The following is a 27,509-nucleotide window of genomic DNA, read 5'->3' on the forward strand; positions in this document are numbered from 1 at the left end:
TTGATTACTGCGCAAACACCTCATAAGTGGTTATTTCGCACAGGTATTTGGGACATGTGACAATAAAACACTCTTGATTCTCCTCTCTTGAAATTGAGAACAGTGTGTTGCGCCTCCTGCAGCGTTGTGCGTGCATGGCATTGGTGAGGGGGATGGATGGCTCGCGGGCGGGCGCGCGCGCGCTGCGATTGGAATGTTCCCCGCGGTCAGGATCTCCCGCCCGCAGTTGGAACGTTTCCCGGAATCAGGGGCGTGCCGGTTGCGGGCGGGAAAGAGAGGGAGGGAGGGACAGCCTGCAAACCTACCCGGAACAGGCCGGCGCTCCGTCTGCCCCACTTCGCCAGGGCAACCCGGAAGTGTTTGCGGTGAGTGCTGTGGGCTGCAGCAGCAGAGTTGTGCAAAGAGAGAGAGAGAGAGAGAGAGACAGAGAGAGAGAGAGAGAGAGAGTGAGTGTGAGAGAGACAGAGTGTGTGAGAGACAGAGTGTGTGAGAGAGTGTGAGAGAGAGTGAGAGAGGGACAGAGAGAGAGTGAGACAGAGAGAGAGAGACAGAGTGTGAGAGACAGAGAGTGAGAGAGGCAGAGTGAGAGAGTGAGAGTGAGTGAGTGAGAGTGTGAGAGAGAGAGAGACAGAGAGAGAGAGTGTGAGAGACAGAGGGAGAGAGAGAGACAGAGAGAGAGAGAGAGTGAGTGAGACAGAGACAGAGAGAGTGTGTGAGAGACAGAGAGAGAGAGACAGAGAGAGTGAGTGAGAGAGAGAGTGAGAGAGAGAGAGAGACAGAGAGAGAGAGTGTGAGAGAGAGAGAGAGCGTGAGTGAGAGAGTGTGAGAGAGAGAGAGTGTGTGTGAGAGAGAGAGAGAGAGAGAGAGAGAGAGAGACAGAGAGAGACAGAGACAGAGAGAGAGAGAGAGTGAGAGAGAGAGAGATTGAGCCTCCTCACGGTGGGGACGGGCAGAGAGGGGAAGGAGCCCAAGCTGGTCTCGGCTGTTCAGTCCAAGTCCCTCCATCTGCCAAGACCGAACAGGGGAAGGAAGGTATGTGTGAGAATAAGGACTGTCTGTGACACTGTCAGAGTTCAAGTTAGTTTAGATTTTTTTAATGGACGAACAAACTAGTGCATTGATTGTGATATTTAGACTGGTGACCAAGTTGGGATTATTTCAGACTTCGCGAATAGAAGGGCCGCTAAATATTGGTGTGAAGACGAAACTCGCAGACGGTCTCCTGAATCGGCATGGGTTCTGTTTCTGAACTGGAGACGTGGTGCATTAATGTGCAATGCCCGTCCTCATCCCCATTGGGGGAAATATGCGGCAGGTTCTTCTCGGCGACTTCGCGGGCGATGTGTCTGGACAGGTCCTGGTCCTGCTCTGGTCAGGTCGCCGCAGTGTCTTTTCAAAGGCAATCCCTGATGGGGTCAAGGGTGATTTTACTTCTGGTTGAGTGGGATGGGAGATGGCTGAAGTGTTTAGAAGGATGAGAGGGGATCTTATCGAAACGTATAAGATTATCAAGGGATTGGACACGTTAGAGGCAGGAAGCATGTTCCCAATGTTGGGGGAGTCCAGAACGAGGGGCCACAGTTTATGAATAAGGGGGTAGGCCATTTAGAACTGAGATGAGGAAAAACTTTTTCAGTCAGAGAGTTGTGAATCTGTGGAATTCTCTGCCTCAGAAGGCAGTGGAGGCCAATTCTCTGAATGCATTCAAGAGAGAGAGCTAGATAGAACTCTTAAGGATAGCGGAGTCAGGGGGTACGGGGAGAAGGCAGGAACGGGGTACTGATTGAGAATGATCAGCCATGATCACGTTGAATGGCGGTGCTGGCTCGAAGGGCCGAATGGCCTCCTCCTGCACCTATTGTCTATTGTTGGAAGTGGGACCCACAGCACAGTTGGGTCGGATCTCGCGGGTTATTGGCGACACCCCCACTCGCCCCAGCAGATCACAGCTGATGCACGTAACTCGATTCCCCTTCCCGATAATGCCTAGGAGTATCTGAGGGCCATTGCTGATAGTGGGCCCGATGACAGGTGCCATTCCTTCATCTTGAATTGGGAAACCGTCCACCTGATGCATTAGGTGTAGGAAGGAATTGCAGATGCTGGTTTAAATCGAAGGTTGACACAAAATGCTCAGCGAGACAGGCAGCATCTCTGGAGAGAAGGAATGGGTGATGTTTCGGGTCAAGACCCTTCTTCAGACTGATGTCAGGGGAGGGAGTGGGACAAAGATAGAATGTAGTTGGAGACAGGAAGACTGGTGGGAGAATTGGGAAGGGGGAGTGGATGGAGAGAGAGGGAAAGCAAGGGCTATTTGAAGTTAGAGAAGTCAATGTTCATACCGCTGGGGTGTAAGTTACCCAAACGGTACCCAAACTTCCTGACTAATTTCTATCCTGCACTCAAATTCACTTGGATCATCTCTGACATCTCCCTACCGTTTCTGGATCTCATCGTCTCCATCACAGTAGACAGACTATTGACCGACATCTGCTACAAAGCTACTGACTCCCATAGCTATCTGGACTGCACTTCTACCCACCCGTAAAGACTCTGTCCCCTACTCCCAATTTCTTCGTCCACACCGCATCTATGCCCAGGTTAAGGTTTTCCATACTAGATCATTGGAGGTGTCCTCATTCTTTAGGAAACGGGGGTTCCCCTCTTCCAATATACATGAGGCTCTCACTAGGGTCTCCTCGATATCCCGCAGCTCCGCTCTTGCTCCCCCTGCCCCCATTCGCAACAAGGACAGTCCCCCTTGTCCTCACCTTCCACCCCATCAGCCATCACATACAGCATATAATCCTCCAACACTTTCGCCACCTCCAACAGGATCCCACTACTGGTCACATCGTCCCATCTCCATCCCTTTCTGCTTTCCGCAGAGACTGTTCCCTCCGCAACTCCCTGGTCAACTCGTCCCTCCCCACCCAAACCACACCCTCCCCAGGCACTTTCCCCTGCAACCGCAGGAGATGCAACACCTGTCCCTTTACCTCCCCCCTCGGCTCCATCCACTGCTCAATCCGCCTTAACCTACCTGATCTCCTGGTTGCTCAGCACTTTAACTCCCCCTCCCATTCCTAATCTGACCTTTCTGTCCCAAGCCTCTTCCATTGTCAGAGTGAGGCCCAGCGCAAATTGGAGGAACAGCACCTCATATTTCGCTTGAAGGTAGACATAAAATGCTGGAGTAACTCAGTGGGTCAGGCAGCATCTCCGGAGAGAAGGAATGGGTGACGTTTTGGGTCGAAACCCTTCTGACTGAAGAAGGGTCTCGACCCGAAACGTCACTCGTTCCTTCTCTCCAGAGAAGCTGCCTGACCCGCTGAGTTACACCAGCATTTTATGTCTGCCTTCGATTTAAACCAGCATCTGCAGTTTTTTTCCTACTCATATTTCGCCTGGGTAGCCTACACCCCAGCGGTATGAACATTGACCTCTAACTACAAATAGCCCTTGCCTTTCCTCTCTCTCCACCCCCCTCCTTCCCAGTTCTCCCATCAGTCTTACTGTCTCCGACTGCATTCTATTTCTGTCCTGCCCACTCCCCTGTCATCAGTCTGTAGAAGGGTCTCGACCCGAAACGTCACTTATTCCTTCTCTCCAGAGATGCTGCCTATCCCGCTGAGTTACTCCATTTTTTTTGTGTAAACCTGATGCATAAGCTCTAATAGCCGTGGTAAAGGCTATGGGGTGGCACCGTGAGGCAAGGAATCCAGTAGAGCCCAGATGAAGTAGCCCTGGGACGAGAGGGTGGTTCTGGATGCAGCAGTGGAGCTCAGTGGCTTTCGTGGAGAGCTTGCAAACTCGGGCATTGTGAATGACTTGGTTGCAGGGTCAGAGTGAGAGACTGTAGGGGAAGAGGGAGTGAGTGGATGAAGGGTAGCCACACTGTTTCTCTGCCCATCAATGGGTATTTTTTTAAGGTGGAGATTGACAGATACTTGATTGGTAAGGGCATCAAGGGATGTGGGGAGAAGACAGAGGAATGGAGTTGAGAAGGAAAGTAGATCAGCCATGATTGAATGGTGAATAGGCTTGATGGGCTGAATGGCCTAATTCTGCTCCTATGAGTTATGAACTTATTATGAATGCAATTTCTCTTTGTTCGATTTTTCTTTGTGTGTGAAGTTGGTTCCATTGGATTAAAAATGCAACTTTAAAGTTCTTGTTGAGGAATGGATGTCAATGGTTTTCATGTTGGGAGACTTTCAAATTGATCTTTCTTTACATTAATTCTTCAAGAGGGGGCTTAAAGAATTATTCATTGAAGTCATAGAGAATTACTTTCCTGCTATGGCCTGATCGTGGATTCCAACAGTGCATCATCCGTGAGAAGGATGACCTATTTTGTATTGAAGGAAATATTTATTGCAGCTTGTAGAAATAATACCATGGTAAATCTGATGATTTCATAGATTATTCATTCCAAGAGTCTGGAAATCTGAGTTATTGAATTTGATGTTAGAAATACACAGCAACATTTTCTTTGGAATATTAAATGCATCTCAGTAAAGCAAAAACACACATTATAGTTAAAATCAGTATTCGGTGTTAATTTTACAACTAAGAGCTTTCAGTATTTTTCCAGAGATTGCTTAAGAGATAAAAACAGTCTTGATATGGAAGTCTGTTTGAGAAATTACTAAATAATTGATGCTGATTTTTTTTTTTTGCAGGAAGGGATACCTCTGTATACACTACCAAGATTTTAGATCGACAAACAGTAATGTGTTGAAGATCTCAGTTCGGTGCTTGGAGGTGACACAACATATAAAGAAATGGCTTCAAGTGATATGATTCCAGGAAATTTGAAGAATCATCAGCAAAGGAGTAGGAAGCTTCCCATTAGCTCCATTGACCATGATGCTGAGGCAGATGATTGTTTTCTGTTTGAAGCAGAAGAAGCTTGGAAGGAATATCACCGTGCTCTCTATCAGTTCTATGAGGGCAAAGAACTGTGCGACGTAACACTGAAGGTGAGAAGAATGCCGCCCGTTGTCTATGAGCAGCTAATGTAAAGTGTCCACGTCCATCGTCATTTGGATTGTAAGATTCAGTGGGGTTTATTTAGTGGGCTGGCTATCACAACAATTCACCAGTGTGAAAGTAAAATACTGTAGATGCTGGAAATTTGAATTTAAAAGAAAAACGTGGGACATGCTCAGCAGGTCAGTTGCCACCTGTGATGAGGGAAACAGAATTCTTAATGAGTTTAGAGTTTCATGAGGAATGGTGGTTGCCTTGAAAGTTTAACCCTATTTCTGTCTTGACTTACGTTTCCTGATCTGCAGAGCATTTTCTTGCATGTTTTTGCAACAATTCGCATGTTAAACATGTAGAAAGTACTGAGCTGTAGGAATATTCTGCTTTTGAATGCAATGGTGTAATACCCAACATTACAAAGTTCATGCGTGTTGGCGTAATATGTACTAAATGTCATCACCAAAGTAGGTTAGGGGTGACAGAGTTTTAGGCATATCTTTGTTGCTTGTTTTCAGATAAGCCTAGATATGTCACCTCCCTAACCCCAATCTGTAAAAATGTTGGCAAATATATTTTTACTTCCCACTCAATTATTTTACTATGTGCTAATGTGAGAACATTTTTGTCCTACACTATCTACTTGGTGGACTACCAGGGTTAATTCTCTCACCCACATGTCTTTGGTGCAGTTGCCTCCGGGTATATTTTTATTACTTTTGCCAATGTCCAGCAGCTCTGCATTCTAGGTTATATCTGAATCCTATTGCCCCAGTGTATCCAAGGAAACCTTATGTCAGCATATATGAATATACAATCCCTCTCCCACAAATGTACTGTTTTGAGAGTATGGAAAGCAGCTTCCACGTTCTCATTTGAGATTAAAGATTGGACTTGGATCTTGCTATTCCACTATACAGTAGCTAAAAGAAATTGCGATCTACCTGGTATTGTGAAAGTTACCAAATTGAATCCTGCAGGAAATATCTAATTTGCCCAGTTACTGCACCATCATTCATCAGCAAGGTGATTCTATTTGCGGTGTTGTCAAGAGGAACTTGCCAGTAGCCTGCTCACTGAGGCTAAGTTTGGGTTTCACCAGCACCGCATCATAGACTTGATTCACATTTGGACAAAATAATTGAATTCTGGTGAGAGCCACTGACCTTGACATCAAGGCAGAATGTGACTGAACAAGGAATCAAGGACTCCTCATTCAGTTAAATGTTCCCTTTATGTAAAACTGAAATCGATGTGAATCGTATGAAAACTTCACCATTAGGTAGAGTCCTATTTGGTTAGAAGGAACCTGGTTGTGGATGTTGGAGGTATATCATGTGAGCTCCAATATATCACTGCAGGAGTTCCTTTGGACAGTCTCCAAGGTTCAATCATGTTTGTTCACTTCATCAGTGTGGAGGTTTTCTGATGGATCAATTCCATTGGTGTTGACATATATATAAAAGATAAATTTGTCCACGCTCGGCCTTGTTAAACCACAGATAACATCCAGAGTTGGTATAATTTGTGGCACATACCCTGATAATGCCTGGTTCTCTCCTGGGAAACGTTATTTTAAATATTATCAGTAATAGAAGTAAAGGATAGCTAACTAGTAATAGATCAAGTTAATGTTTTTTTTTCACCCATTAGGCTCCTTTCTTCATTAGCAGTTATTGTATGTGGTGTCTTAGCACATCCACTCTAATTGTTAATGTAGTTTACAAATGCTGGTGTTACTAATAAATTCAGCTGTGTATATTTTAATATTAATCTCCATAAATAATAAAATTATAAGAATTATAATTTAAAATGATAAAATCACAAGATTTCATTAATAATGTATTAAACTCAGTTGACATGTCATTTATCTGATTCAATTTTAAACAAAACATTCAAATTAGGTTAATCTACTCATAGTATAATTTGTTGTTAAATGTGCATCACATAAAACAAGAAATCTGCCATAATTAATAGTCCCAATTTAGTAGAAATAGTAATTTTCTTAAGCAGCCTTTGTTGATTTGGATTAATTTTAACTTGTGTTACTAAAGCAATGTTTTATTTTCCGTTTTCCAATAGGTTGGGCCTAAACTAATCCCGTGCCACAAATTGGTGCTGGCGTGCGTGATTCCATACTTTAAGGCAATGTTTCTTTCTGAAATGGCTGAAGCCAAACAGGACTTGATAGAGATTAAAGATTTTGACGGCAATGCAATGGATGACCTTGTGAAGTTTGCTTATTGCTCGAGGATTAAACTTACCGTAGACAACGTGCAACCTCTTCTGTACGCGGCATGCATTCTGCAGGTAGAGCTTGTGGCCAAGGCATGCTGTGAATACATGAAAGCCCATTTTCACCCATCAAACTGCCTAGCAGTACGGTCATTTGCTGAGAGTCACAACCGTGTTGACTTGATGGGCATGGCTGATAAGTATGCTTGCGAACATTTTAACGAAGTAGTAGAATGTGAAGACTTTATAAATGTTTCACCAAGGCACCTCATTGCACTTCTTTCATCCAGTGATCTGAATGTGGAAAAAGAAAAGCAAGTGTATAATGCTGCAATGAAGTGGCTGCACTCAAATCCGCAACATCATGCCAAGTGGTTGGACCAAGTTCTTGCACAGGTAAATTGGAGATTGTGTTGGAGGTCAGTGTAGATTTAACTGTAGATTAAGTGCAAAATTGTTATTTTATACAGTGTAGATTAATTTTCAAGGCCATTGTTGTACGTTTAGTAGCCCTTTAGAGAGTTCAGATCATGATTGATCCACGTGGTTCTGATTAAAATGCAAAGCTTAATGAACAGATTTATCCAATTAGCATGTGCAGGTTTTTAAGAGCAGCAGGGAGTTAGAGGACGTATTGCAGTTAACAAAAGGTCAGACAAGCAGAATAATAACATTTCGAGGGTATGCGCAAAATGCTGGAGTAACTCAGCAGGCCAGGCAGCATCTCTGGAGAGAAGGAATGGGTGACATTTCGGGTCGAGACCCTTCTTCAGACTGATGTCAGGGGCGGGACAAAGAGAATGTAGTAGGAGACAGTAAGACCAGTGGGAGAACTGGGAAGGGGGACTAGTGGGAGAACTGGCTAGAGAGGGAAAGCAAGGACTATCTGAAGTTAGAGAAGTCAATGGTACCGCTGGGGTGTAAACTACCCAAGCGAAATATGAGGTGCTGTTCCTCCAATTTGCGCTGGGCCTTACTCTGACAATGGAGGAGGCCCAGGACAGAAAGTTCAGATTGGGAATGGGAGGGGAAATTGAAGTGCTGAGCCACCGGGAGATCAAGTAGGTTAAGGTGGACTGAGCGGAGGTGTTCAGCGAAACGGTCGGCGAGCCTGCGCTTGATCTCGCCGATGTACAGAAGTTGACACCTGGAACAAAGGATACAGTAGATGAGGTTGGAGGAGGTGCAAATGAACCTTTGCCTCACCTGGAAAGACTGTTTGGGTCCTTGGATGGAGTCGAGGGGGGAGGTAAAGGGACAGGTGTTGCATCTCCTGCGGTTGCAGGGGAAAGTACCTGGGGAGGGGGTATTTTGGGTGGGAAGGGACGAGTGGACCAGGGAGTTTCGGAAAGAATGGTCTCTGCGGAAAGCAGCAAGTGGTGGAGATGGGAAGTCGTGGGATCCCGTTGGAGGTGACAAAAATGTTGGAGGATAATATGTTGTATGTGATGGCTGATGGGGTGGAAGGTGAGGACAAGGGGGATTCTGTCCTTTTTACGAATGGGGGGAGGGGGAGCAAGAGCGGAGCTGCGGGATATCGATGAGACCCTAGTGAAAGCCTCATCTATAATGGAAGAGGGGAATCCCCGTTTCCTAAAGAATGAGGACATGTCCGATGCCCTGGTATGGAACACCTCATCCTGGGCGTAGATGGAGGAATTGGGAGTAGGGGATAGAGTCTTTACAGGAAACGGGGTGGGAAGAAGTGTACTCAAGATAGCTATGGGAGTCAGTAAGTTTGTAGTAGATGGACATCTCACTAGTGATAGTTGGTGACAGTGGACCCTGGATGAAGATGTGATGTGTGTTAGATGGGAGCACCAGTGCACGTTTCCTGCTGTACAGATGGCTTCCTATTCACGCAAAACACAATTTTAAATAAAAATCTGCACTCTGAATATGAATTGGCAAGTCAGTTTGACAATGCAATTTTCCATTATTTCAAGCAGCTTTTATAACTTTTTTTGCAGAGGCTGGAAGTATTGACTTGATATTCAAATCATAGTTGTTTTATAACAGAGTTTTGGGTCATCCATCTAATTGCTGATGTTTAACTCGTATTGAGGTTCTGTATGAAAGGATTCATGAGTTTGAAATACTTTTGTATCCAAGCAAAAATATGAATGTTGCTTAGAATGCAGTTCATGGCCTGCCTCTCACATGCACATTTTCTTGCATTAGAGTGGAATTCTCTGCCTCAGAAGGCAGTGGAGGTCAATTCTCTGAATGCATTCAAGAGAGAGCTAGATAGAGCTCTTAAGGATAGCGGAGCAGGGGGTATGGGGAGAAGGCAGGAACAGGGTACTGATTGAGAATGATCAGCCACGATCACATTGAATGGCGGTGCTGGCTCGAAGGGCCGAATGGCCTCCTCCTGCACCTATTGTCTATTGAGATTGTCCCGCGGTTATGGGACAAGCTGCCAGTAGTGAAGCGAACAATATAACTGTTTGTCAGCTTTTTCCATATAGTAGTAGGTTCTGTTGATTGAATTTATGTCTGGCTGGCCTCCAGGTTTAAAAAAAAAAACATAAATGCATATTCAATATTGCTGATGGGGGTTTCAAGTTGACAGCTGAAATGTACTTTCTTAACCACGTCTGTTTTTGTGCTAATTTCTATGGAGCATAAATCAGTGACATGGCATTGCATAGAGCCTCGCCAGATGGGAGTGTGGGTGGCAAAGTTGGCAGATGCCAGGGCAGCTGCAGTGCACTGAGCTGTCATTGTGCCCTGACAGTAAGATCTGATCACTCATTCCTGGTGCACGCTCCACTATGTGGCAGCAGGTGAGGCTTGAGGGTTGTTGACAGTGGGTGGCAATCAGTCATCTGGTGCCAGCACCCAGTCACCTCAAGATCTGTGTTCAAGAGTGGAGTGCCGCAAGGCTCGGTGCTGGGGCCGCAACTATTTACAATATACATTAATGATTTGGATGATGGAATTAGAAGTAACACTAGCAAGTTTGCAGATGACACAAAGCTGGGTGGCAGTGTGAACTGCAAAGAGGATGTTAGGAGGTTGCAGGGAGACTTGGACAGGTTGTGAGTGGGCAGATGCAGTATAATGTAGATAAATGTGAGGTTATCCACTTTGGCGGCAAAAATAAGGAAGCAGATTATTATCTCAATGGTGTCAGATTAGGTGAAGGGGAAGTGCAACGAGACCTTGGTGTCCTTGTACACCAGTCGACTGAAAGGAAGCGTGTAGGTACAGCAGGCAGTGAAGAAAGCTAATGGCATGTTGACCTTTATAATGAGAGGATTTGAGTACAGGAGCAAAGAAGTCCTACTGCAGTTGTATAGGGCCTGGTGAGACGGCATCTGGAGTATTGTGTGCAGTTTTGGGTCTCCTAATTTGAGGAAGGACATCCTTGCTATTGAGACAGTGCAGCATAGGTTCGTTCACGAGATTGATCTCTGGGATGGCGGGACTGTCATATGGGGAAAGATTGGAAAGACTGGGCTTGTATTCACTGGAGTTTAGAAGGATGAGAGGGGATCTTATAGAAACATATAAAATTATAAAAGGACTAGACAAGCTAGATGCAGGAAAAATGTTCCCAATGTTGGGCGAGTCCAGAACCAGGGGACACAGTCTAAGAATAAAGGGGAGGCCATTTAAAACTGAGGTGAGAAGAAACTTTTTCACCCAGAGTTGTGAATTTGTGGAATTCACTGCCACAAAAGGCAGTGGAGGCCAATTCACTGGATGAATTTAAAAGAGAGTTAGATAGAGCTCTAGGGGCTAGTGGAATCAAGGGATATGGGGAGACGGCAGGTACAGGTTACTGATTGTAGATGATCAGCCATGATCGCAATGAATGGCGGTGCTGGCTCGAAGGGCCAAATGGCCTCCTCCTGCACCTATTTTCTATGTTTCATATTGAAGGGTCAAAGTGCATGTTGTAGGCACATCATACATTTTTTATTCAATGAAGCATCTTTGGAGGCCTTGTGGACATGAGATGTCTATCTTTACTTGACACTGGGTCATCCTCGTGTCATTAACAGTCAGGATGAAGACGCATGAAGGAGACCTTTTCTTCAGACCTATTAGGTTCAATAATAGCTTGAGTTGGCAACCATTTGCTGTGACTAGATAGCCCATTCTTTCAACCTGGATATGCTGCTAGAGCAAAATGGACTCTACATCAGGAATCTGAGCTGTGGAAAGGAACTGCAGATACTGGTTTTATACCAAAGATAGACACAAACTGCTGGAGTCTTCTGACCCGAAACATCATCCATCGTTTTTCTCCAGAGATGCTACCTGACATGCTGAGTTACTCCAGCATTTTGTGTTTATCTGTGATCCTCAACTACCAGCGATCCCCACACACCAACACTATCCTACACGCACACTAGGGACAATTTACACTTCTACCAGCCAATTAACCTACAAACCTGTACGTCTTTGGAGTGTGGGAGGAAACAGATCCCACACGGAGAAAACCCACGCCACCAGGGGGAGAACGTACAAACTCCGTACAGACAGCATCCATAGTCAGAATCGAACCCGGGTCTCGGGAACTGCAAGCGCTGTGAGGCAGCAACTCTTACACTGCGCTACCGTGTCGCCCATGAGTGAAAGCAATAGTGAATTTACTAATTGTGCTCTTCAAAATCCACAGAAACTGTAGTGATTCTCATGGTTCACTATTTAAGATGAGAGGCTGGAAGAGAGAAAACTGGGAACTTGTCGCTATTTAGCCAGACCAGTAATTGGGAAATGCTAAAATCTACTTTAAAGATATTAATAATAAAATTTGGCAAAATCCAATTGGAATTATGAAAGAGAATTGTTTGTTAAATCCATTAGTATTATAAAGTTGTGACCAACAGAATAGAGAAGGGGAGTCAGTGGATATGAGATCATTGAACTGTCAATCATGTCATAGCCTTTGCAAAAATGCCACACGGGTTGAAATAAAATTGGAGCTGGATTGAGGACTGGTTAATAGACAGTAAATACAATAGAAATATACAATAGGTGCAGGAGTAGGCCATTCGGTCCTTCGAGCCAGCACCACCATTCAATGTGATCATGGCTGATCATTCACAATCATAACCTCGTTTCTGCCTTCTCCCCATACCCCGTAACTCTGCTATCTTTAACTCTATCTATCTCTCTCTTGAAAGCATCCAGAGAATTGGCCTCCACTGCCTTCTGAGGCAGAGAATTCCACAGATTTACAACTCTCTGACTGAAAACGTTTTTCCTCATCTCTGTTCTAAATGACCTACCCCTTATTCTTAAACTGTGGCCCCTAGTTCTGGACTCCCACAACATTGGGAACATGTTTCCTGCCTCTAATGTGTCCAATCCCTTAATAATCTTATATGTTTCAATAAGATCCCCTCTCATCCTTCTAAATTCCAGCGTATACAAGCCTAGTCGCTCCAGTCTTTCAACATACGACAGTCCCGCCATTCCGGGAATTAACCTAGTAAACCTACGCTGCACGCCCTCAATAGCAAGAATATCCTTCCTCAAATTTGGAGACTAAAACTGCACACAGTACTCCAGGTGCAGTCTCACTTGGGCCCTGTACAACTGCAAATGGACCTATTTGCTCCTATACTCAACTTCTCTTGTCAAAAAGGCCAACATGCCATTAGCTTTCTTCACTGCCTGCTGTACCTGCATGTTAACTTTAAGTGACTGATGAACAAGGACACCCAGATATTTTTGTACTTCCCCATTTCCTAACTTGACACCATTCAGATAATAATCTGCCTTCCTGTTCTTTCCACCAAAGTGGATAACCTCACATTTATCCACATTAAACTGCATCTGCCATGCATCTGCCCACTCACACAACCTGTCCAAGTCACTCTGAATCCTCATAGCATCCTCCTCACAGTTCACACTGCCACCCAGCTTTGTGTCATCCGCAAATTTACTAATGTTACTTTTAATCCCTTCATCTAAGTCATTAATGTATATTGTAAATAGCCGTGGTCCCAGCAACGAGCCTTGCAGTACCCCACTAGTCTCTGCCTGCCATTCTGAAAGGGACCCGTTAATCCCTACTCTTTGTTTCCTGTCTGCCAGCAAATTACCTATCCATGTAAGTACCCTACCCCCAATACCATGTACTCTAATCTTGCTCACTAATCTCCTATGTGAGACCTTATCAAAGGCTTTCTGAAAGTCCAGGTACACTACATCCACTGGCTCTCCCTTGTCCATTTTCCTAGTTACATCCTCAAAAAATTCCAGAAGATCAGTCAAGCATGATTTCCCCTTCGTAAATCCATGCTGACTCATAACGATCCTGTTACCGCTGTCCAAATGTTCCGCAATTTCTTCTTTTACAATTCACTCCAGCATCTTCCCCACTGCTGATATCAGGCTAACTGGTCTATAATTTCCCGTTTTCTCTCTCCCTCCTTTCTTAAATAGATGGGGAGCTGTGCCAGTGGGGGCTGCAGGGGTTGGTGCAGAGTCCCCAGCTGTTACAATTTATTACAATCATTCGAATGAGGGGAACATGTGTAATAAATCCAAATTTACAAATGATACAAAGCTGATTACTATTGTGGGCATACAGTAGGTAATGAATTGTTCAAAATGTCTAATTAAGTCAGCGTGTAAGTTCAGTTGCTGAGTGTGTTCAAGATGGAGGTGCTGAGGTAAAAGATAAACCATGATTTTATTGAATGATGGAGCAAGTATGAGGGACCAAATTGCCTGCTACTCCAAACACTTATGTTGTCATTTTTTTCTAATATTTACAAAGGAGATCTTTCAGCTGATTCGCAGAGCAACCCCATTCCCCCTCCTATTTTTCCAGTAGCCTGTTCTATCTCATGCAGATTAACTCCCCTCTGATTCTACCAGTTACTTGCATGAGGAATAATTTACAGCGACCAATTAGCTGACATTAAAACAGATTATCTGGTGTTGATTGGCGAATTCACTACTTGCAAATTGCGTTTTGTACACTGCTACTTTTAATAAGTGCATTATTGGTGTAAGGTGTAGAAGAAGATTGTAATAATCTAAGTGTATAATAAAGACCTCTATTTTCTTGTTAATATTTTTGTGGCAATAATGTTTCAGTCGGTTGAGATTAGGTTGTTCTTCACAACAAGAATCGCCTAATGGGTAACAGTAATTTACTTTTTCAAATGACAAAACATTAATATTGCCTTAACAAACACAATTTGACACATACTGTTGTATTTGCAAAATAACATTTCATTGAAAATATATGTTGGAGTTGCATCTTTCACCAAGGTTAAAAGAATTCTCAAAGATAAAAGTGGGCTGGGGAAAGCAACCAGCTTGATGACATTGAGTGAAATGATAAATAAAGAGGCAAGCAGATTTATCCATGTGCCTGCAGCTCTCAAAAGTCTTTCCAAACAACTTAAAGTGACAACCTCCTGGAAGCTTGTACTGATATGCTTCATAAGGAAATATTATCCCTGATGCAAGGTTCCAATCCATATTTCTCTCAAATACCGATTGATTTAAATGTATTTTCAGCATTTAGTGATTTTAAAATTATTTACAAATTTCTAGAATTCTGTTTTATTAAATCCTTCCACTGCTTTGTAGGAGTTGTGTTAAATTACACAGGAATATTCATGTTTTTAAACTTCAGTTTTGATGTTTATATCAATAACAACTGAAACTGAGCCATTACTGACTAATTATAGAAAGGGAGAACTAGTAGGAAGCATGCAGGTACAGCAGGCAGTGAAGAAAGCCAATGGAATGTTGGCCTTCATAACAAGAGGAGTTGAGTATAGGAGCAAAGAGGTCCTTCTACAGTTGTACCGGGCCCTGGTGAGACCGCACCTGGAGTACTGTGTGCAGTTTTGGTCTCCAAATTTGAGGAAGGATATTCTTGCTATGGAGGGCGTGCAGCGTAGGTTCACTAGGTTAATTCCCGGAATGGCGGGACTGTCGTATGTTGAAAGGCTGGAGCAATTAGGCTTGTATACACTGGAATTTAGAAGGATGAGGGGGGATCTTATTGAAACATATAAGATAATTAGGGGATTGGACACATTAGAGGCAGGAAACATGTTCCCAATGTTGGGGGAGTCCAGAACAAGGGCCACAGTTTAAGAATAAGGGGTAGGCCATTTAGAACGGAGATGAGGAAGAACTTTTTCAGTCAGAGAGTGGTGAAGGTGAGAATTCTCTGCCTCAGAAGGCAGTGGAGGCCAGTTCGTTGGATGCTTTCAAGAGAGAGCTGGATAGAGCTCTTAAGGATAGCGGAGTGAGGGGGTATGGGGAGAAGGCAGGAACGGGGTACTGATTGAGAGTGATCAGCCATGATCGCATTGAATGACGGTGCTGGCTCGAAGGGCTGAATGGCCTACTCCTGCACCTATTGTCTATTGTCTAGTAGCTCTGCCAGCGGATTTATTTTTGTTTTTACTGCTACATGTAAAATCTGCTTCCGATTTAGATGGGTTACGATAAACAAGGGGAAAGAAAATGGAATTGCAAACTGTCCCAGTTTAGTAACAACTAAACAAACACTACTAATTTCTGAGCAAACCAGCCTTCTTGGTACCTTATGTGACATTAACAATGTAACAACCTTTTGCATCTAGATTTGCTTTTGAAATACAGTAACTGTCACTGGGGTTAAAAATGAATTGATTCCACTATTGACATAGGATTAAGATGAGGGGAAAAGATTTAATAGGAATCTGCCGGGTAACTTTTTCATACAAAAGGTGGTGGGTGTATGGAACGACTGCCGGAGGAGGTAGTTGAGGCAGGTACTATCGTAACGTTTAAGAAACATTAAAACAGGTACATGGATAGAATAGGTTTGGAGGGATATGGGCCAAATGCAGGCAGGTGGGACGAGTGTAGGTGGGACATGTTAGTCGGTGTGAGCAAGTTGGACCGAAGAGGCCGTTTTCCACTCTGTATGACTCTACCCACGTCTGGTGTCCACTATGAACTCTTGTGCTTTGTTGGCAGGTCCGATTGCCGTTATTGTCCGTCGATGTTCTCATGGGGGTTGTGGCTAAAGAAAGCATAATCCGACAGAATCTGAAGTGCAGAGACCTGTTGGATGAAGCCAGAAATTATCATCTTCAGTTGAGTAACAAGCCAGTGCCAGACTTTGAATACTCCGTACGCACAACATCAAGAAAGTACACCGCAGGTAACACTGCTTTTCTTGACCTGAGAAGGTGGATTCCAATGTAAAGTAGGACAATGTGTTTTCTTATTCCATGTAAAGAGAAATCTGCAGATTGTTTTGGTTTTCTTCATTAGGTAATTTCCAACTGCATGCAATTTTTGAGTTTTAATGAGCTATTTTCTTTCCACATTTATATAAGCATTTTACATTGGAAAAATAAGGGTTTTTTTTTCATTTCAAATAGTAATATTAAATGTATTGGTAGGATTGACTGCTGGTGCAGAGGTAGAATTTGTATTTGTCTTAAAGGTACTTTAATCCAAATTCAGTGGGCAGTGGAACTAATCCAAATCTCCTTCTGATTTAACCGGTTGACAGGATCCATAATGGCTTTTCTCATCTTTTTGAGTTGCTGCTAATAAAATCTACCTGTCTTTAATCTCGTATTCATAATCATAATTGTAATTTATTAGCCAAGTATGTTTTGCAACATACGAGGAATTTGATTTGCCATACAGTCATACCAGTCATACCAAAAAAAGCAACAAGACACACAACTACTTAAAATTTGACATAAACATCCACCACAGCGGCTCCTCCACATTCCTCACTGATGGAAGGCAATAAAGTTTTACCTTCTTTCCTCCGTTTTCTCCCGCGGTCGGGGCAGTCGAACCATCTGCAGTTGGGGCGATTGAAGCTCCCGCAGCCGGCGATCAAAGCTCCTCCGTCGGGGCGATCGAAGCTCCCGCGGTTTGGAGCTCCCGAAGTCGGTCCCTAACCAAGGGACCGTGAGCTCCACGATTTAAGACCGCATGCTCCATTTCACACCTGATTCCTTAATTGTTTCTTGTATCTGAATTTTTACTTTCTGAAGACATCTGTACACTGACATTTTCTGATTTCTTGGTTTAAAAAAATGTCCGTTTTCTTTACTTTGCATCGCCTAACGCCTCCCCACATTATTGGAAGTTGTAAATGGCTGGGAATAGAGGCAGCGGCTCAACTGTGGGCCACTCTGCCAACCATTTAACCCCTTTCCCATCTAATTTTGCTTCACTATTGTCATTTGCAGTAATGTCTAAAACACGCATGTGATTATTGACTAGACCAGGGATACAGCATGGAACCAGGCCCTTCTGCTCCGAGCCCACGCTGACTAAAGATCACCCTGTACACTAGCACAACCCTACACATACTAGGGTCTATTTACAATTTACAGACCAATTAACATACAGACCTGCACATTTTTGGAGAGTGGGAAGAAACCAGAGCACCTGGAGAAAAGCCACACAGTCATAGGGAGAACGTACAAACTCTATGCAGACAGCACCTATAGTCAGAATCGAACCCAGGTCTCGGGCGCTGTAAGGCAGCAACCCTACCGCTACACCGCTGCCTACAGCTTCTGCCATTCCTTTGTTCCCCACTTCGTTATTGTCTAACTAGGGTGAATTTCCTTGTTTTTCTGATATTTTGCTTTGACCTGGGTAAAGTTGGCGCATGCGTGCTTTACTGACATCGTTGCAGGTATCATGTTCTGTGTGGGTGGAAGAGGAGGAGCAGGGGACCCGTTCCGCAGCATTGAATGTTACTCAATCAGCAAAAACAGCTGGTTCTTTGCGCCTGAAATGAACAGTCGGCGACGGCACGTTGGAGTCATCTCAGTGGATGGTAAATAGTGTTTTGGATAATAATCCCATTCACGTACAAGACATTGGTAAGGCCACATTTTGAGTACAGTGTAAGACACAAAGTGCTGAAGTAACTTGGTGGGTTGGGCAGCATCTGTGGAAGGAATGGACAGGAAAATTTCAGGTTGGGAGCCTTCTTCAGAAAACTGTGTACAGTTCCAGTTGCCCAACTATAGGAAGGAAGTAATTGAATTGGAAATGTTGCAACATCCACCCTTAACATGAACTGGGAAGTAACATCGCAGGCAAGTGGAACTATCTCAATTAGACAATATGGTTCAGATGCAAAAAGGTACAAAGTGCTGGAGTAACTTAGTGAGTCAGGCAGCATAGAAACATAGAAAATAGGTGCAGGAGGAAGCCATTCGGCCCTTTGAGCCAGCACCGCCATTCATTGTGATCATGGCTGATCATCCACAATCGGTAACCTGTGCCCAACTTCTCCCCATTTCCCTTGATTCCAATAGCCCCTAGAGCTCTATCTAATTCTCTCTTAAATTCATCCAGTGATTTGGCCTCCACTGCCCTCTGGAGGAGAATTCCACAAATTCATACCTCTCTGGGTGAAAAAATTGCTTCCCACCTCAGTTTTAAATGGCCTCCCCTTTATTCTAAGACTGTGACCCCTGGTTCTGGATCCCCCAACATTGGGAACATTTTTCCTGCATCTAGCTTGTCCAGTCCTTTTATAACTTCTCTAAGATCCCCTCTCATCCTTCTAAACTCTAGTGAATACAAGCCTAGTCTTTTCAATCTTTCCTCATATGACAGTCTCGCCATCCCAGGGATCAATCTTGTGAACGTACGCTGCACTGCCTCAATTACAAAGATGTCCTTCCTCAAATTAGGAGACCAAAACTGTACACAATACTCCAGATGTGGTCTTACCAGAGCCCTCTACAACTGCAGAAGAACTTCTTTACTCCTATACTCTTGTTATGAAGACCAACATGCCATTAGCATGTTGTATAGGTGGGGGGGAGGGGGGGGAGGCGAAGGCAGGAAGTGAGAAGGGGTGGATACAGATGAGGGGAGCTTTGATCGGCAAATGATTGGATGAAGGCCAGAGATGAAAGGACATAAGGTGTGAGTCAAAAGGATTGAAGAGTTATGAATTGTGAAGCTAGAGGAAGGACTAGGCGGAAGGGGATTTCGAGAGGGAGGAAGTGGGGAGAAATTGGTGCAAGTCCAGGTAAGGAGGAGGAGAGAGGGGAGAGAAGTAGGGGTTGGGGGGTTGATTTGGTAGTTACCTAATGATGGAACATTCAATGCTCATACTGTTAGGTTGTAGGCTGCCAAGCGGAATATGAAGTGCTGTTCCTCCAGTTTGTGTGTGGCCTCATTCTGGCAATAGAGAAGCCCAGGACAGAAAGTTCAGAATGGGAAGAGGAGCTAAAATGGTTAGCAACCGGGAGATCCAGTAGACCTGAACAGCTGTGTTCAGTAGTTCTCGGCAAAATAGTTGCCAAGTCTACACTTGGTCTTGCCGATGTACAGGAGGTCATGTCGGGCACAACAGTTGCGGTAATAAGGTTGGAGGAAGTGCACGTGAACCTCTCTCTCATCTGCTGGGGCCCCTGGATGGAGGTGGGGGAGGAGGGCAGGTGTCACATCTCCTGCTGTTGCAGGGGAAAGTACCTGGGAAAGGGGTGGTTTGGGTGGGAAGGGATGAGTGAACCAAGGCGTTGCAGAAGGAGTTGTCTCTGCGGAAGATGGTGGGGATGGGAAGATGTGACTGGTGGTGGGATCACGTTGGAGGTGACGGAAATGAATGAGACCGATGTATTGAATGCGGAGGCTGGTGCTGTGAAAGGTGTGGAATAGGGGGACTCTACCCAGGACGGGTTAGGCCAATGGTCCAGTGTCCATACTGTATAGCTCTATAACTGACTGTTTGAAAAACTGTGTATGAATTCTAATATTTCCTGTTCATTGAACCGCAGGTAAAATCTACGCAGTTGGGGGTCATGATGGAAATGAGCATTTGGGCAGCATGGAAGTATTTGATCCAATGACAAATAAATGGATGATGAAGGCTTCGATGAACACTAAACGGTACGGATATCTTTAAATTCTGCCTCAAAACCATGGGTTTCTTGATTTTACAATTAATACTTCTCCAGCTGGTAGAATTATAACAAAGCAGAAGGTGGCCTTTCAGCCCATTAACACCATGTTGGCTCCCATAAAGCGATCTGACTGCAGTTCATCTTTTCCCCGCGGCTCTGCAAATTCGTCCGTCAAAATTCCGCTTCCCTGACAGTTGCAGTATCTTAAATGGTGCCCTCGCTCATAACTTGAAGCATTAATTATTCCTTGGCCCCTCGTTAGATTCCTCTCTGAAGTTGTGACCTCTGTTGGTCTGGCAAAATGGATAAACCAGAAAGGCTGGTGAACCAAGGGTGCTGGACAATAGGTGGTGGGCTTGTGGGTGGGCGTATGTACGGACACAAGTTATGGTGGTTTTGATGTCAATATGATTTTTTTATATCAGCAGGAGAGGCATTTCTCTGGCTTCCCTCGGAGGGCCAATTTATGCCATAGGAGGTCTAGATGATCATACGTGTTTCAGTGATGTTGAAAGATACGATATTGGCTCAGATGTGTGGAGTACTGTGGCAGCAATGAATACACCAAGAGGTGGCGTGGGTTCAGTTGCACTTGGGGTAAGAATTTCTTAAACTTTCCAATTTTGTGTACATAGATATCTTAATTTCCAAACTGAAGATTATCTGATATTAGGTTTAGACTTTGTTATGTACAATGTACAATAATGCAGTAATAATGGTTTCCACTATCCCCTGAAATTTAATGTGGAAATGCGTGATAAGGAGAAAAAAACACTGGTATTCATTTGTTAGGGATAGCTCATTGGGTCTTCAATTCTTTGTTAACCCTGTTAAATCATATTTGGAAATGTGTTAACTAAGCTGTACTCCACATTATTAAAAGGATGGAGAAGCATTGAAGAAAATGAAAATCAAAAGTTTAAAAATCTGCAGTTGCTGGAAATATGAGATAAATCACAAAATGCTGGAGTTACTGAGCAGATCAGGTAGCATGTGCAGAAACAGTCTTCAAACTGTTTCACATTTTACTTTTTCAGTTTAGTTTAGCGATAGAGCGTGGAAACAGGTCCTTCAACCCACTGAGTTCATGCTGATCAGCCATCACCCCCTACACTAGTTCTTTCCGACACATTAGTGACAATTTTAACATAAGCCAATTCACGTTGAATCTGAAGAAGGGTCTCAACCCAAAATGTTACCTGTTCCTTTTCTCCAGAGATGCTGCCTGACCCACTGAGTAACTCCAGCATTTTGTGTTTATCTTTGGTGTAAACCAGCATCTGTAGTTCGTTCCTTAACATGACATTGTCTTTGGAATATGGGTGGAAACTGGAGCACCCGGAGAAAACCCACGTGGTCACAGGAAGAACATGCAAACTCTGTACAGACAGCACCTGTAGTCAGGTTCGAACCCGGGTCTCTGGCGCTGTGAGGCAGCAACTCTACCGCTGCGCCACCGTGTCGCCCAGGATGCAGGGTGCCAAAATTATTTTACTAGGAAGTTGTAAAAGATCTGAGTGTTTACAACTGAAGGGATAAAATGAACAGACTGGAGTACTCTTCCCATCGATCCTGCCCTGAGGAGGTGATTTGTGCCACTGGCTAGCTTCCCATTGTATCTCCTTTTCCTCTGTACTCATGTGATTGAGTGTAATACTTTGTACATCTCTACACTTTTAGAACCACGTGTATGCAGTTGGTGGAAATGACGGAATGTTAAGTTTGTCCAGTGTCGAGAGATATGATCCCTACTTAGACAAATGGATGGAAATTAAGGATATGGGACAGAGAAGGGCTGGAAATGGAGTTGGTGAACTGAATGGCTGCTTGTACATAGTTGGTGAGTGTTACATTTGCATAATTGGGGCACTTTCATAAAATGATTCATATTCATATTGAAATATCGTTTTTTTCCTCTAAATTATCCAGATGGCCAATGGCTGGTTCAGGAAAATGTTGCTTAAAGCCGGCAATAAATAGTCTGGTTAACTGTAGACAGACCATGGAGAATATAGAACTGAGAAAAAGATGAAAAAAGAGCTGATTTACAGTCAACTCTGATACTTTTAAACATCGCAACTGGATTCCCAATACATTTCACCCCCACTACCAAATCTGCCATTATAATGTACATCCACGTGACTAATCTTCCACTATTTATTTGCTCGGGAGCAGTAAGAAATGGGAACGGGACCAGATCTTTTGGCCTTTCAAGACTGCTGTAGCATGCATCAGGATCATGCTGATCTCCAACCTCCATGCCTCTTTCCTGCACTACTGGTCACATGTTCCCTCCTTGCCTTAAATCCTGAATTGTATCAATCTCTGTTCCAAATGAATTCGGTGACTGGAACCCTCCATCCCCGAGCTCTGGAAGCTCAAAGGTTCATCACCTAAGAAATCTTTCATCTCAGACCAAAATGCCTTGCACCTTTATGTTAGACTGTGACCTCTGGTTCTAGACATTGCACTGTTGACCAATCAAAGCAAATGTGCTGTGAAATAATTGTTGCTATTTGTGCTACACAATTACAAGCTTCTGATTTAAAAATAAAATAATACTAATGTTTATTTTCAACTATTTATTGCAAAAACACAAAGGGAGTGAAAATTAATATGTGAAGTATATAGTACATTTTGCTCATTGCACTGTTGCCAATGAAAGAAAATGCACCATATTGACTGGGTGAGATGATATTTGAATTTAGTTTAGTTTAGAGATACAGCGTGGAAACAGGCCCTTCGGCCCACCGTGCCCCCGCCAACCAACACATTAACATTACCCCACACACACCAAGGACAATTTTGCATTTTATAGCAAGCCAATTAACCTGCAAACCTGTATGTCTTTGGAGTGTCGAAGGAAACCAGAGTACCCGGAGAAGACCCACGTGGTCTTCTCTTCTCGGAGAAAACCCATGCAGGTCATGGGGAGAATGTACAAATTCCGTACAGACATCCCCCTTAGTCAAGATTGACCCCAGGTCTCTGGCTCTGTAAGTCTCTGGCTCTCGACCTCTATGCCAGCGTGCCTCCCCGAATTGATGCCCGAACTGCTGCTGTATTGAATTATTAATTTCCATTGACGCACTGATAGATTTTCCCCAGTTTCTTTTACTTCATAATTTTAAGGATAGAGATCTATAATGTGTCCCTATTAGCACTTCTACCGTTTGAAATTAAAACATTATGCTTTGCTACCTATTTCTGAGGAAACGGGATGTAGCTCACTGATGAAAGGACTTTTCAGTTGGTATCATGTTATGCACCGCTGTAGTTTGGTGAAGAATAAGTTACTTGAAAATGGGTGATTGGCTGAGATTGGCAGTCTCCCATACTGAAAATGGGTGCAATTTGTATTGCGCCATGTAGCAATGTTTCAGCACCTTCACCATTACAAAAGGCGGCTTATTTTTATTATTTTGTGCTCATGGTAGGTTTGTATGTCTGATTTAGGTGGGTTTGACGATAACTCGCCGCTCAGCTCTGTGGAAAAATTTGATCCTCGTACAAACAAGTGGGAGTATGTGGCTGAGCTGACAACGCCCCGTGGTGGAGTTGGAGTGGCATCTCTAATGGGGAAGATCTTTGCAGTTGGTGGCCACAATGGCAACGTTTATCTAAATACTGTGGAAGCTTATGATCCAATAATGAACAGGTGAGATGTGTCAATCTGGCAGCTCTGTGACTAATGAGCGGGGCATGTGACATCTTTCACATTAAAAAATCTTTGACTTTAAAAAAAACGTCGTTCGGCTTTTGTAGTGGAGCTGAATACTGCAGACCTCCCAACCGGTCCGAATTTGCCGGAAAGTTTCCGCTTTCTTATTTCATTTCCGCCATTCTGATTTTGCCTCACATTTTTCCGCAAAACACATACCTCGCCGCTCGCCTCGCCCCACCGCGCCATGCCTCACCGCTGGCCCGGCCTCGCCGCTGTACTCGCCTCACCGCTGTACTGACCTAGCATCACCTCGCCGTTCGCCCGGCCTCGCCTTGTCGCTGGCCCGGTCTCGCCTTGCGTCGCCTCGCCGATGGCTTGGCCTGGCCTAGCCTCGCTGCTGAGCGTGAGGCCCGTTGATGTTGAGAAGGGGTGGGGGGGGGGTTGTGGAGTGGGGCAGTGGAGTGTGAGGGGGGCAGTGGAGTGGGAGGAAGAAGTGGGGGTCGGGGGGAGGAAGGGAGGGGGAGAGTGGGGGTGGGAAGGGAGTGGGAGGAGGCGTGGGGGAGTGGATTTGGGGGGAAAGGAGGGGAGGGGTGGGGGGTGGGGGGGGGAGTGGAGGGGAGAGGGGGGTTTGGGGGGAGTAGGATTGGGGGGACATGGACCATTGTGATTTGCTGTTGAAGACCACTGGAGCAAGTATGTCTTCAATTAAATTAGGTCTGTGCAGTTTTTTTAAATGAAACTCTTTCTTCATAACTTAGTCATACATTTTATGACCGTTGTTCTTTTATTCAGTACCAAGAGAATTTGGACGTGTAAGGAAAAAGCAAAATAGAAAAAACAAAACAAAACAATTTTGTCTGTGTTGTAAAAAGTATTTATGTTCAATAACCTTTCTATAAATAGCAGAATATACTCATGATAGGCCTGACATTGTACATGTAGTCCAAGAACTACAGACTGTTGGAAATAATAGTCGTTTTTCACACGTGAATGTAGCGCAATGCGTACACACATTTGGCGTGCATACTTTTTTTTGCTGAAAAGTTGCATTACCTGCCATGTTATGAATTTTAATGTAAAATTCTGAATTTTGGACATCAAAATTCTGAATTTGTAAAATCAAATGTTGGGTGGTCTGTTACTGAGGATTTATACCCACAACAAAATCTACTTGGGTAAAATACAGTACAATGCAATTCAAGGCTGTTGCACTTTGTAATCAAACTCTCAGTGGGAGTCCCACCCATCAATCACTCCAGAAAGTGTTCCCTCTACTCCTAGAAATCCATTCTTAATGGTCTTGTCTGCCCATTTTCAGGAAAAAAACTGTCCTTCACTCACTGAAAAAGATTCTGTGATTCAAAGTAATTTGATCAGGGCTCTGAGGCTAATTGCTCTAAGTTTGTGTGCTGCCTTTCAGTGACTTGAAAATGAGCACCCCAACTTCTTATCATCTTCAAAGTAAAAACGATTCTCCCCCCCCCCACCCCATTTTTACTGAGAACTACATTGTTATGATGAAATGACTTTAAAAAAATTGTTTTGAAGATTGTTCAAGTATATTTGATAATAAAGAAAGCAGCCGGATCCCAAAGTTTGCTCATGTTATTTTGGGATACCGGGATGTGAGGCAGCATTAGGGATAAGCTCTTTCCAGGAATGGGGAAATTCAATTTCTAGTTTGCTTTCTTTTTCCTCAATGCCTTATTGTTTTTTTCTTTTTCCTGTGTTGTAGGTGGGAGTTGGTTGGATCTATTTCACACTGCCGGGCTGGGGCAGGAGTAGCTGTGTGTTCTTGCCTGATCAACCAAATCAGAGACATCGGTCTGGGATCCAGCAATGTTGTCGACTGCATGTGATTTCTACCATCGACACGGAATTCAGTAGAGCTTACTGAAGATAGAATGTTTCCTCCATAAAATTACTGTTCCATGTAGCCAGTAACCATAGCTTGAGAAAGAAGTCCAGGGAGAAGCCCAAACTTTGGAGATTTTATTTCACATTGAAAAAAAAAAGGTTTGTTGGTATTGAAGTTTCTATTTATAGGAAACATTAAATCTACTTTCCGCCTCTTCCCTTCTGCTCCCATTCTGCCCCTTTGCCAGTTCTTGGTGGTTCGTCAGTGGCCCCACTGTTTTCTTTCCCTGTCCCCGCCCCCTTTCAAAGTTCCAAATGCATTTAAATTCTAGGAAGTTTGGCACCAAGTTCATCAAGCAATAATTATTTCGTTTTGTGAAGGCAAAAGTAACAGTGCACTGTTCCTTTGATTAGCTACTGTATGTACAAGAAAGCTATTATTTATAAATCCTGACATTGTGAATTCTTAATAGCTTTAGACAAAAATCTCGCAGCCGATAGATTAATAACTAAGGTTTCTAGTTTTGATTCTCACTTAATACCCATTTGGAACCTGTGCAGAACAGTGCAAATTGATAATGACTGACAATTCGTTGGTACCTTTGATCCTTGTCTTATCATCTTGTCTTGTCTCCTCAAATTGATTATTCCACAGTTATGTTTAAACATTACATAAATTGACATGAGCTACTGTAACTGTGAATGTTTATTTTGTGGAATAAAGGAAATGTAATTATATTCCGGGATAAGGGAATGGCTTGTTTCCCAAGAGTGTGAAACAAAAGAGGAAACCATTTCTAGTAATTCTCCCACAGAAATTCAAAAACGTTCTGAGGCCACTCTGTATTTCACATTGAGTTCTTGATCAAACTGGGATTCATCAGGAAACTGACGTGCTTGTCCACTGCAGTGGTGTAAACCACTAAGGTTGTGTTCATCCCTTTTTGCCATTTGTGCCCACATGGCTAAGGCTCCTTCAAGTATGAATTTTAGATACAGGTAAGAATTTTAGAAGAAGGATAGGGAAAATAAATTGCAAGTAATTTTGGGAAGTAGATGGGAGAATGCTATCCCTCTAGCATTTATAACCATGGTTTTGTTTTTAATTTAAATTATAGCAATAACAGGTGCATTGGCACTGAACAGTCTAAACACATCGCGTTACATTTTGCTACATAATCCAAGGTGAAGTACAAAAGCTTCAAATAGCATCTATGTCAATGATTTACTGTAAGTTATTAGAAATCTAATTCTCTCACACTAATTTGCCAAGAATTCTTCCTGGCCTGTTATTTTAGAGAGGAGCAAAAGAAACGCATGTGGTTATTTAACCACTGACTATATTTAAACAATACAGCTTAATGAATATTAATGAGATTCATTAGATGATCTAAAGTAATTGTATTTATTATCTTCGGTAGTCTTTCACTCTGGGATAAACTCCAATGTAATACTTGCAAGCCACCAACAATGCTTAAAAAAACAATTACAAATATCAAATGTTATAAATATTTACAATGAGATTATTTGTATTGTATAACTCTTGATCTAAAGTTACATTGAATTGTTCAAAATAGTTTAATTATGGTTGTGTTATGAAATTTATAATGTAATGACATTTTGCTTTATTTGGAAGCGTCCAGTTCCATGTAGATCCTTTGCTACATGGTAGAGAGGTTTTGCAATGTCATAATCTATGGAGACAAGGTTTAAGACATTACGAGACCAAGTTGACCCATTGGGCCCAAACCTCTCCTGCATTGGTGCAGCACCCTCTCCTCCCCCACTCCCCCCTAAGTTTTAGTGTATAGATAATGTAAGACTGACATTGTCCATGAACATTATCAATGGTACATTAAAACAAAACATTACCTGTG

General features: G+C 43.5%; 1 protein-coding gene across 3 annotated transcripts; it reads left to right on the forward strand.

Moving 5' to 3' along the window:
- Positions 1–370: 370 nt before the first annotated feature.
- On the forward strand, positions 371–27,509 carry klhl8 (kelch-like family member 8). Of its 3 annotated transcripts, XM_078401865.1 has the most exons (11): positions 371–1,032; positions 4,686–4,985; positions 7,072–7,424; positions 7,515–7,620; positions 16,183–16,369; positions 17,879–18,022; positions 19,986–20,097; positions 20,537–20,708; positions 21,792–21,951; positions 23,568–23,769; positions 25,511–27,509. In XM_078401865.1, the coding sequence occupies exons 2-11, from the start codon at positions 4,788–4,790 to the stop codon at positions 25,632–25,634; spliced, it is 1,758 nt and encodes a 585-aa protein (XP_078257991.1). In that variant the 5' UTR covers positions 371–1,032; positions 4,686–4,787; the 3' UTR covers positions 25,635–27,509. The 3 variants fall into 3 exon arrangements, with proteins under 3 accessions (XP_078257991.1, XP_078257976.1, XP_078257984.1); XM_078401850.1 differs by having other exon boundaries at positions 7,072–7,620; XM_078401858.1 differs by having other exon boundaries at positions 7,072–7,620; positions 20,540–20,708.

This window comes from Rhinoraja longicauda, chromosome 1, assembly GCF_053455715.1.
Source record: "Rhinoraja longicauda isolate Sanriku21f chromosome 1, sRhiLon1.1, whole genome shotgun sequence".
NCBI classification, from domain to species: Eukaryota; Metazoa; Chordata; class Chondrichthyes; order Rajiformes; family Arhynchobatidae; genus Rhinoraja; species Rhinoraja longicauda.

Coding starts and splice junctions, on each gene's coding strand:
- klhl8 (XM_078401850.1), top strand. CDS start 4,788: ATGGCTTCAAGTGATATGATTCCAGGAAATTTGAAGAATCATCAGCAA. Junction 18,023..19,985: donor TGGAGTCATCTCAGTGGATG/GTAAATAGTGTT, acceptor ATTGAACCGCAG/GTAAAATCTACGCAGTTGGG. Junction 23,770..25,510: donor TATGATCCAATAATGAACAG/GTGAGATGTGTC, acceptor CCTGTGTTGTAG/GTGGGAGTTGGTTGGATCTA.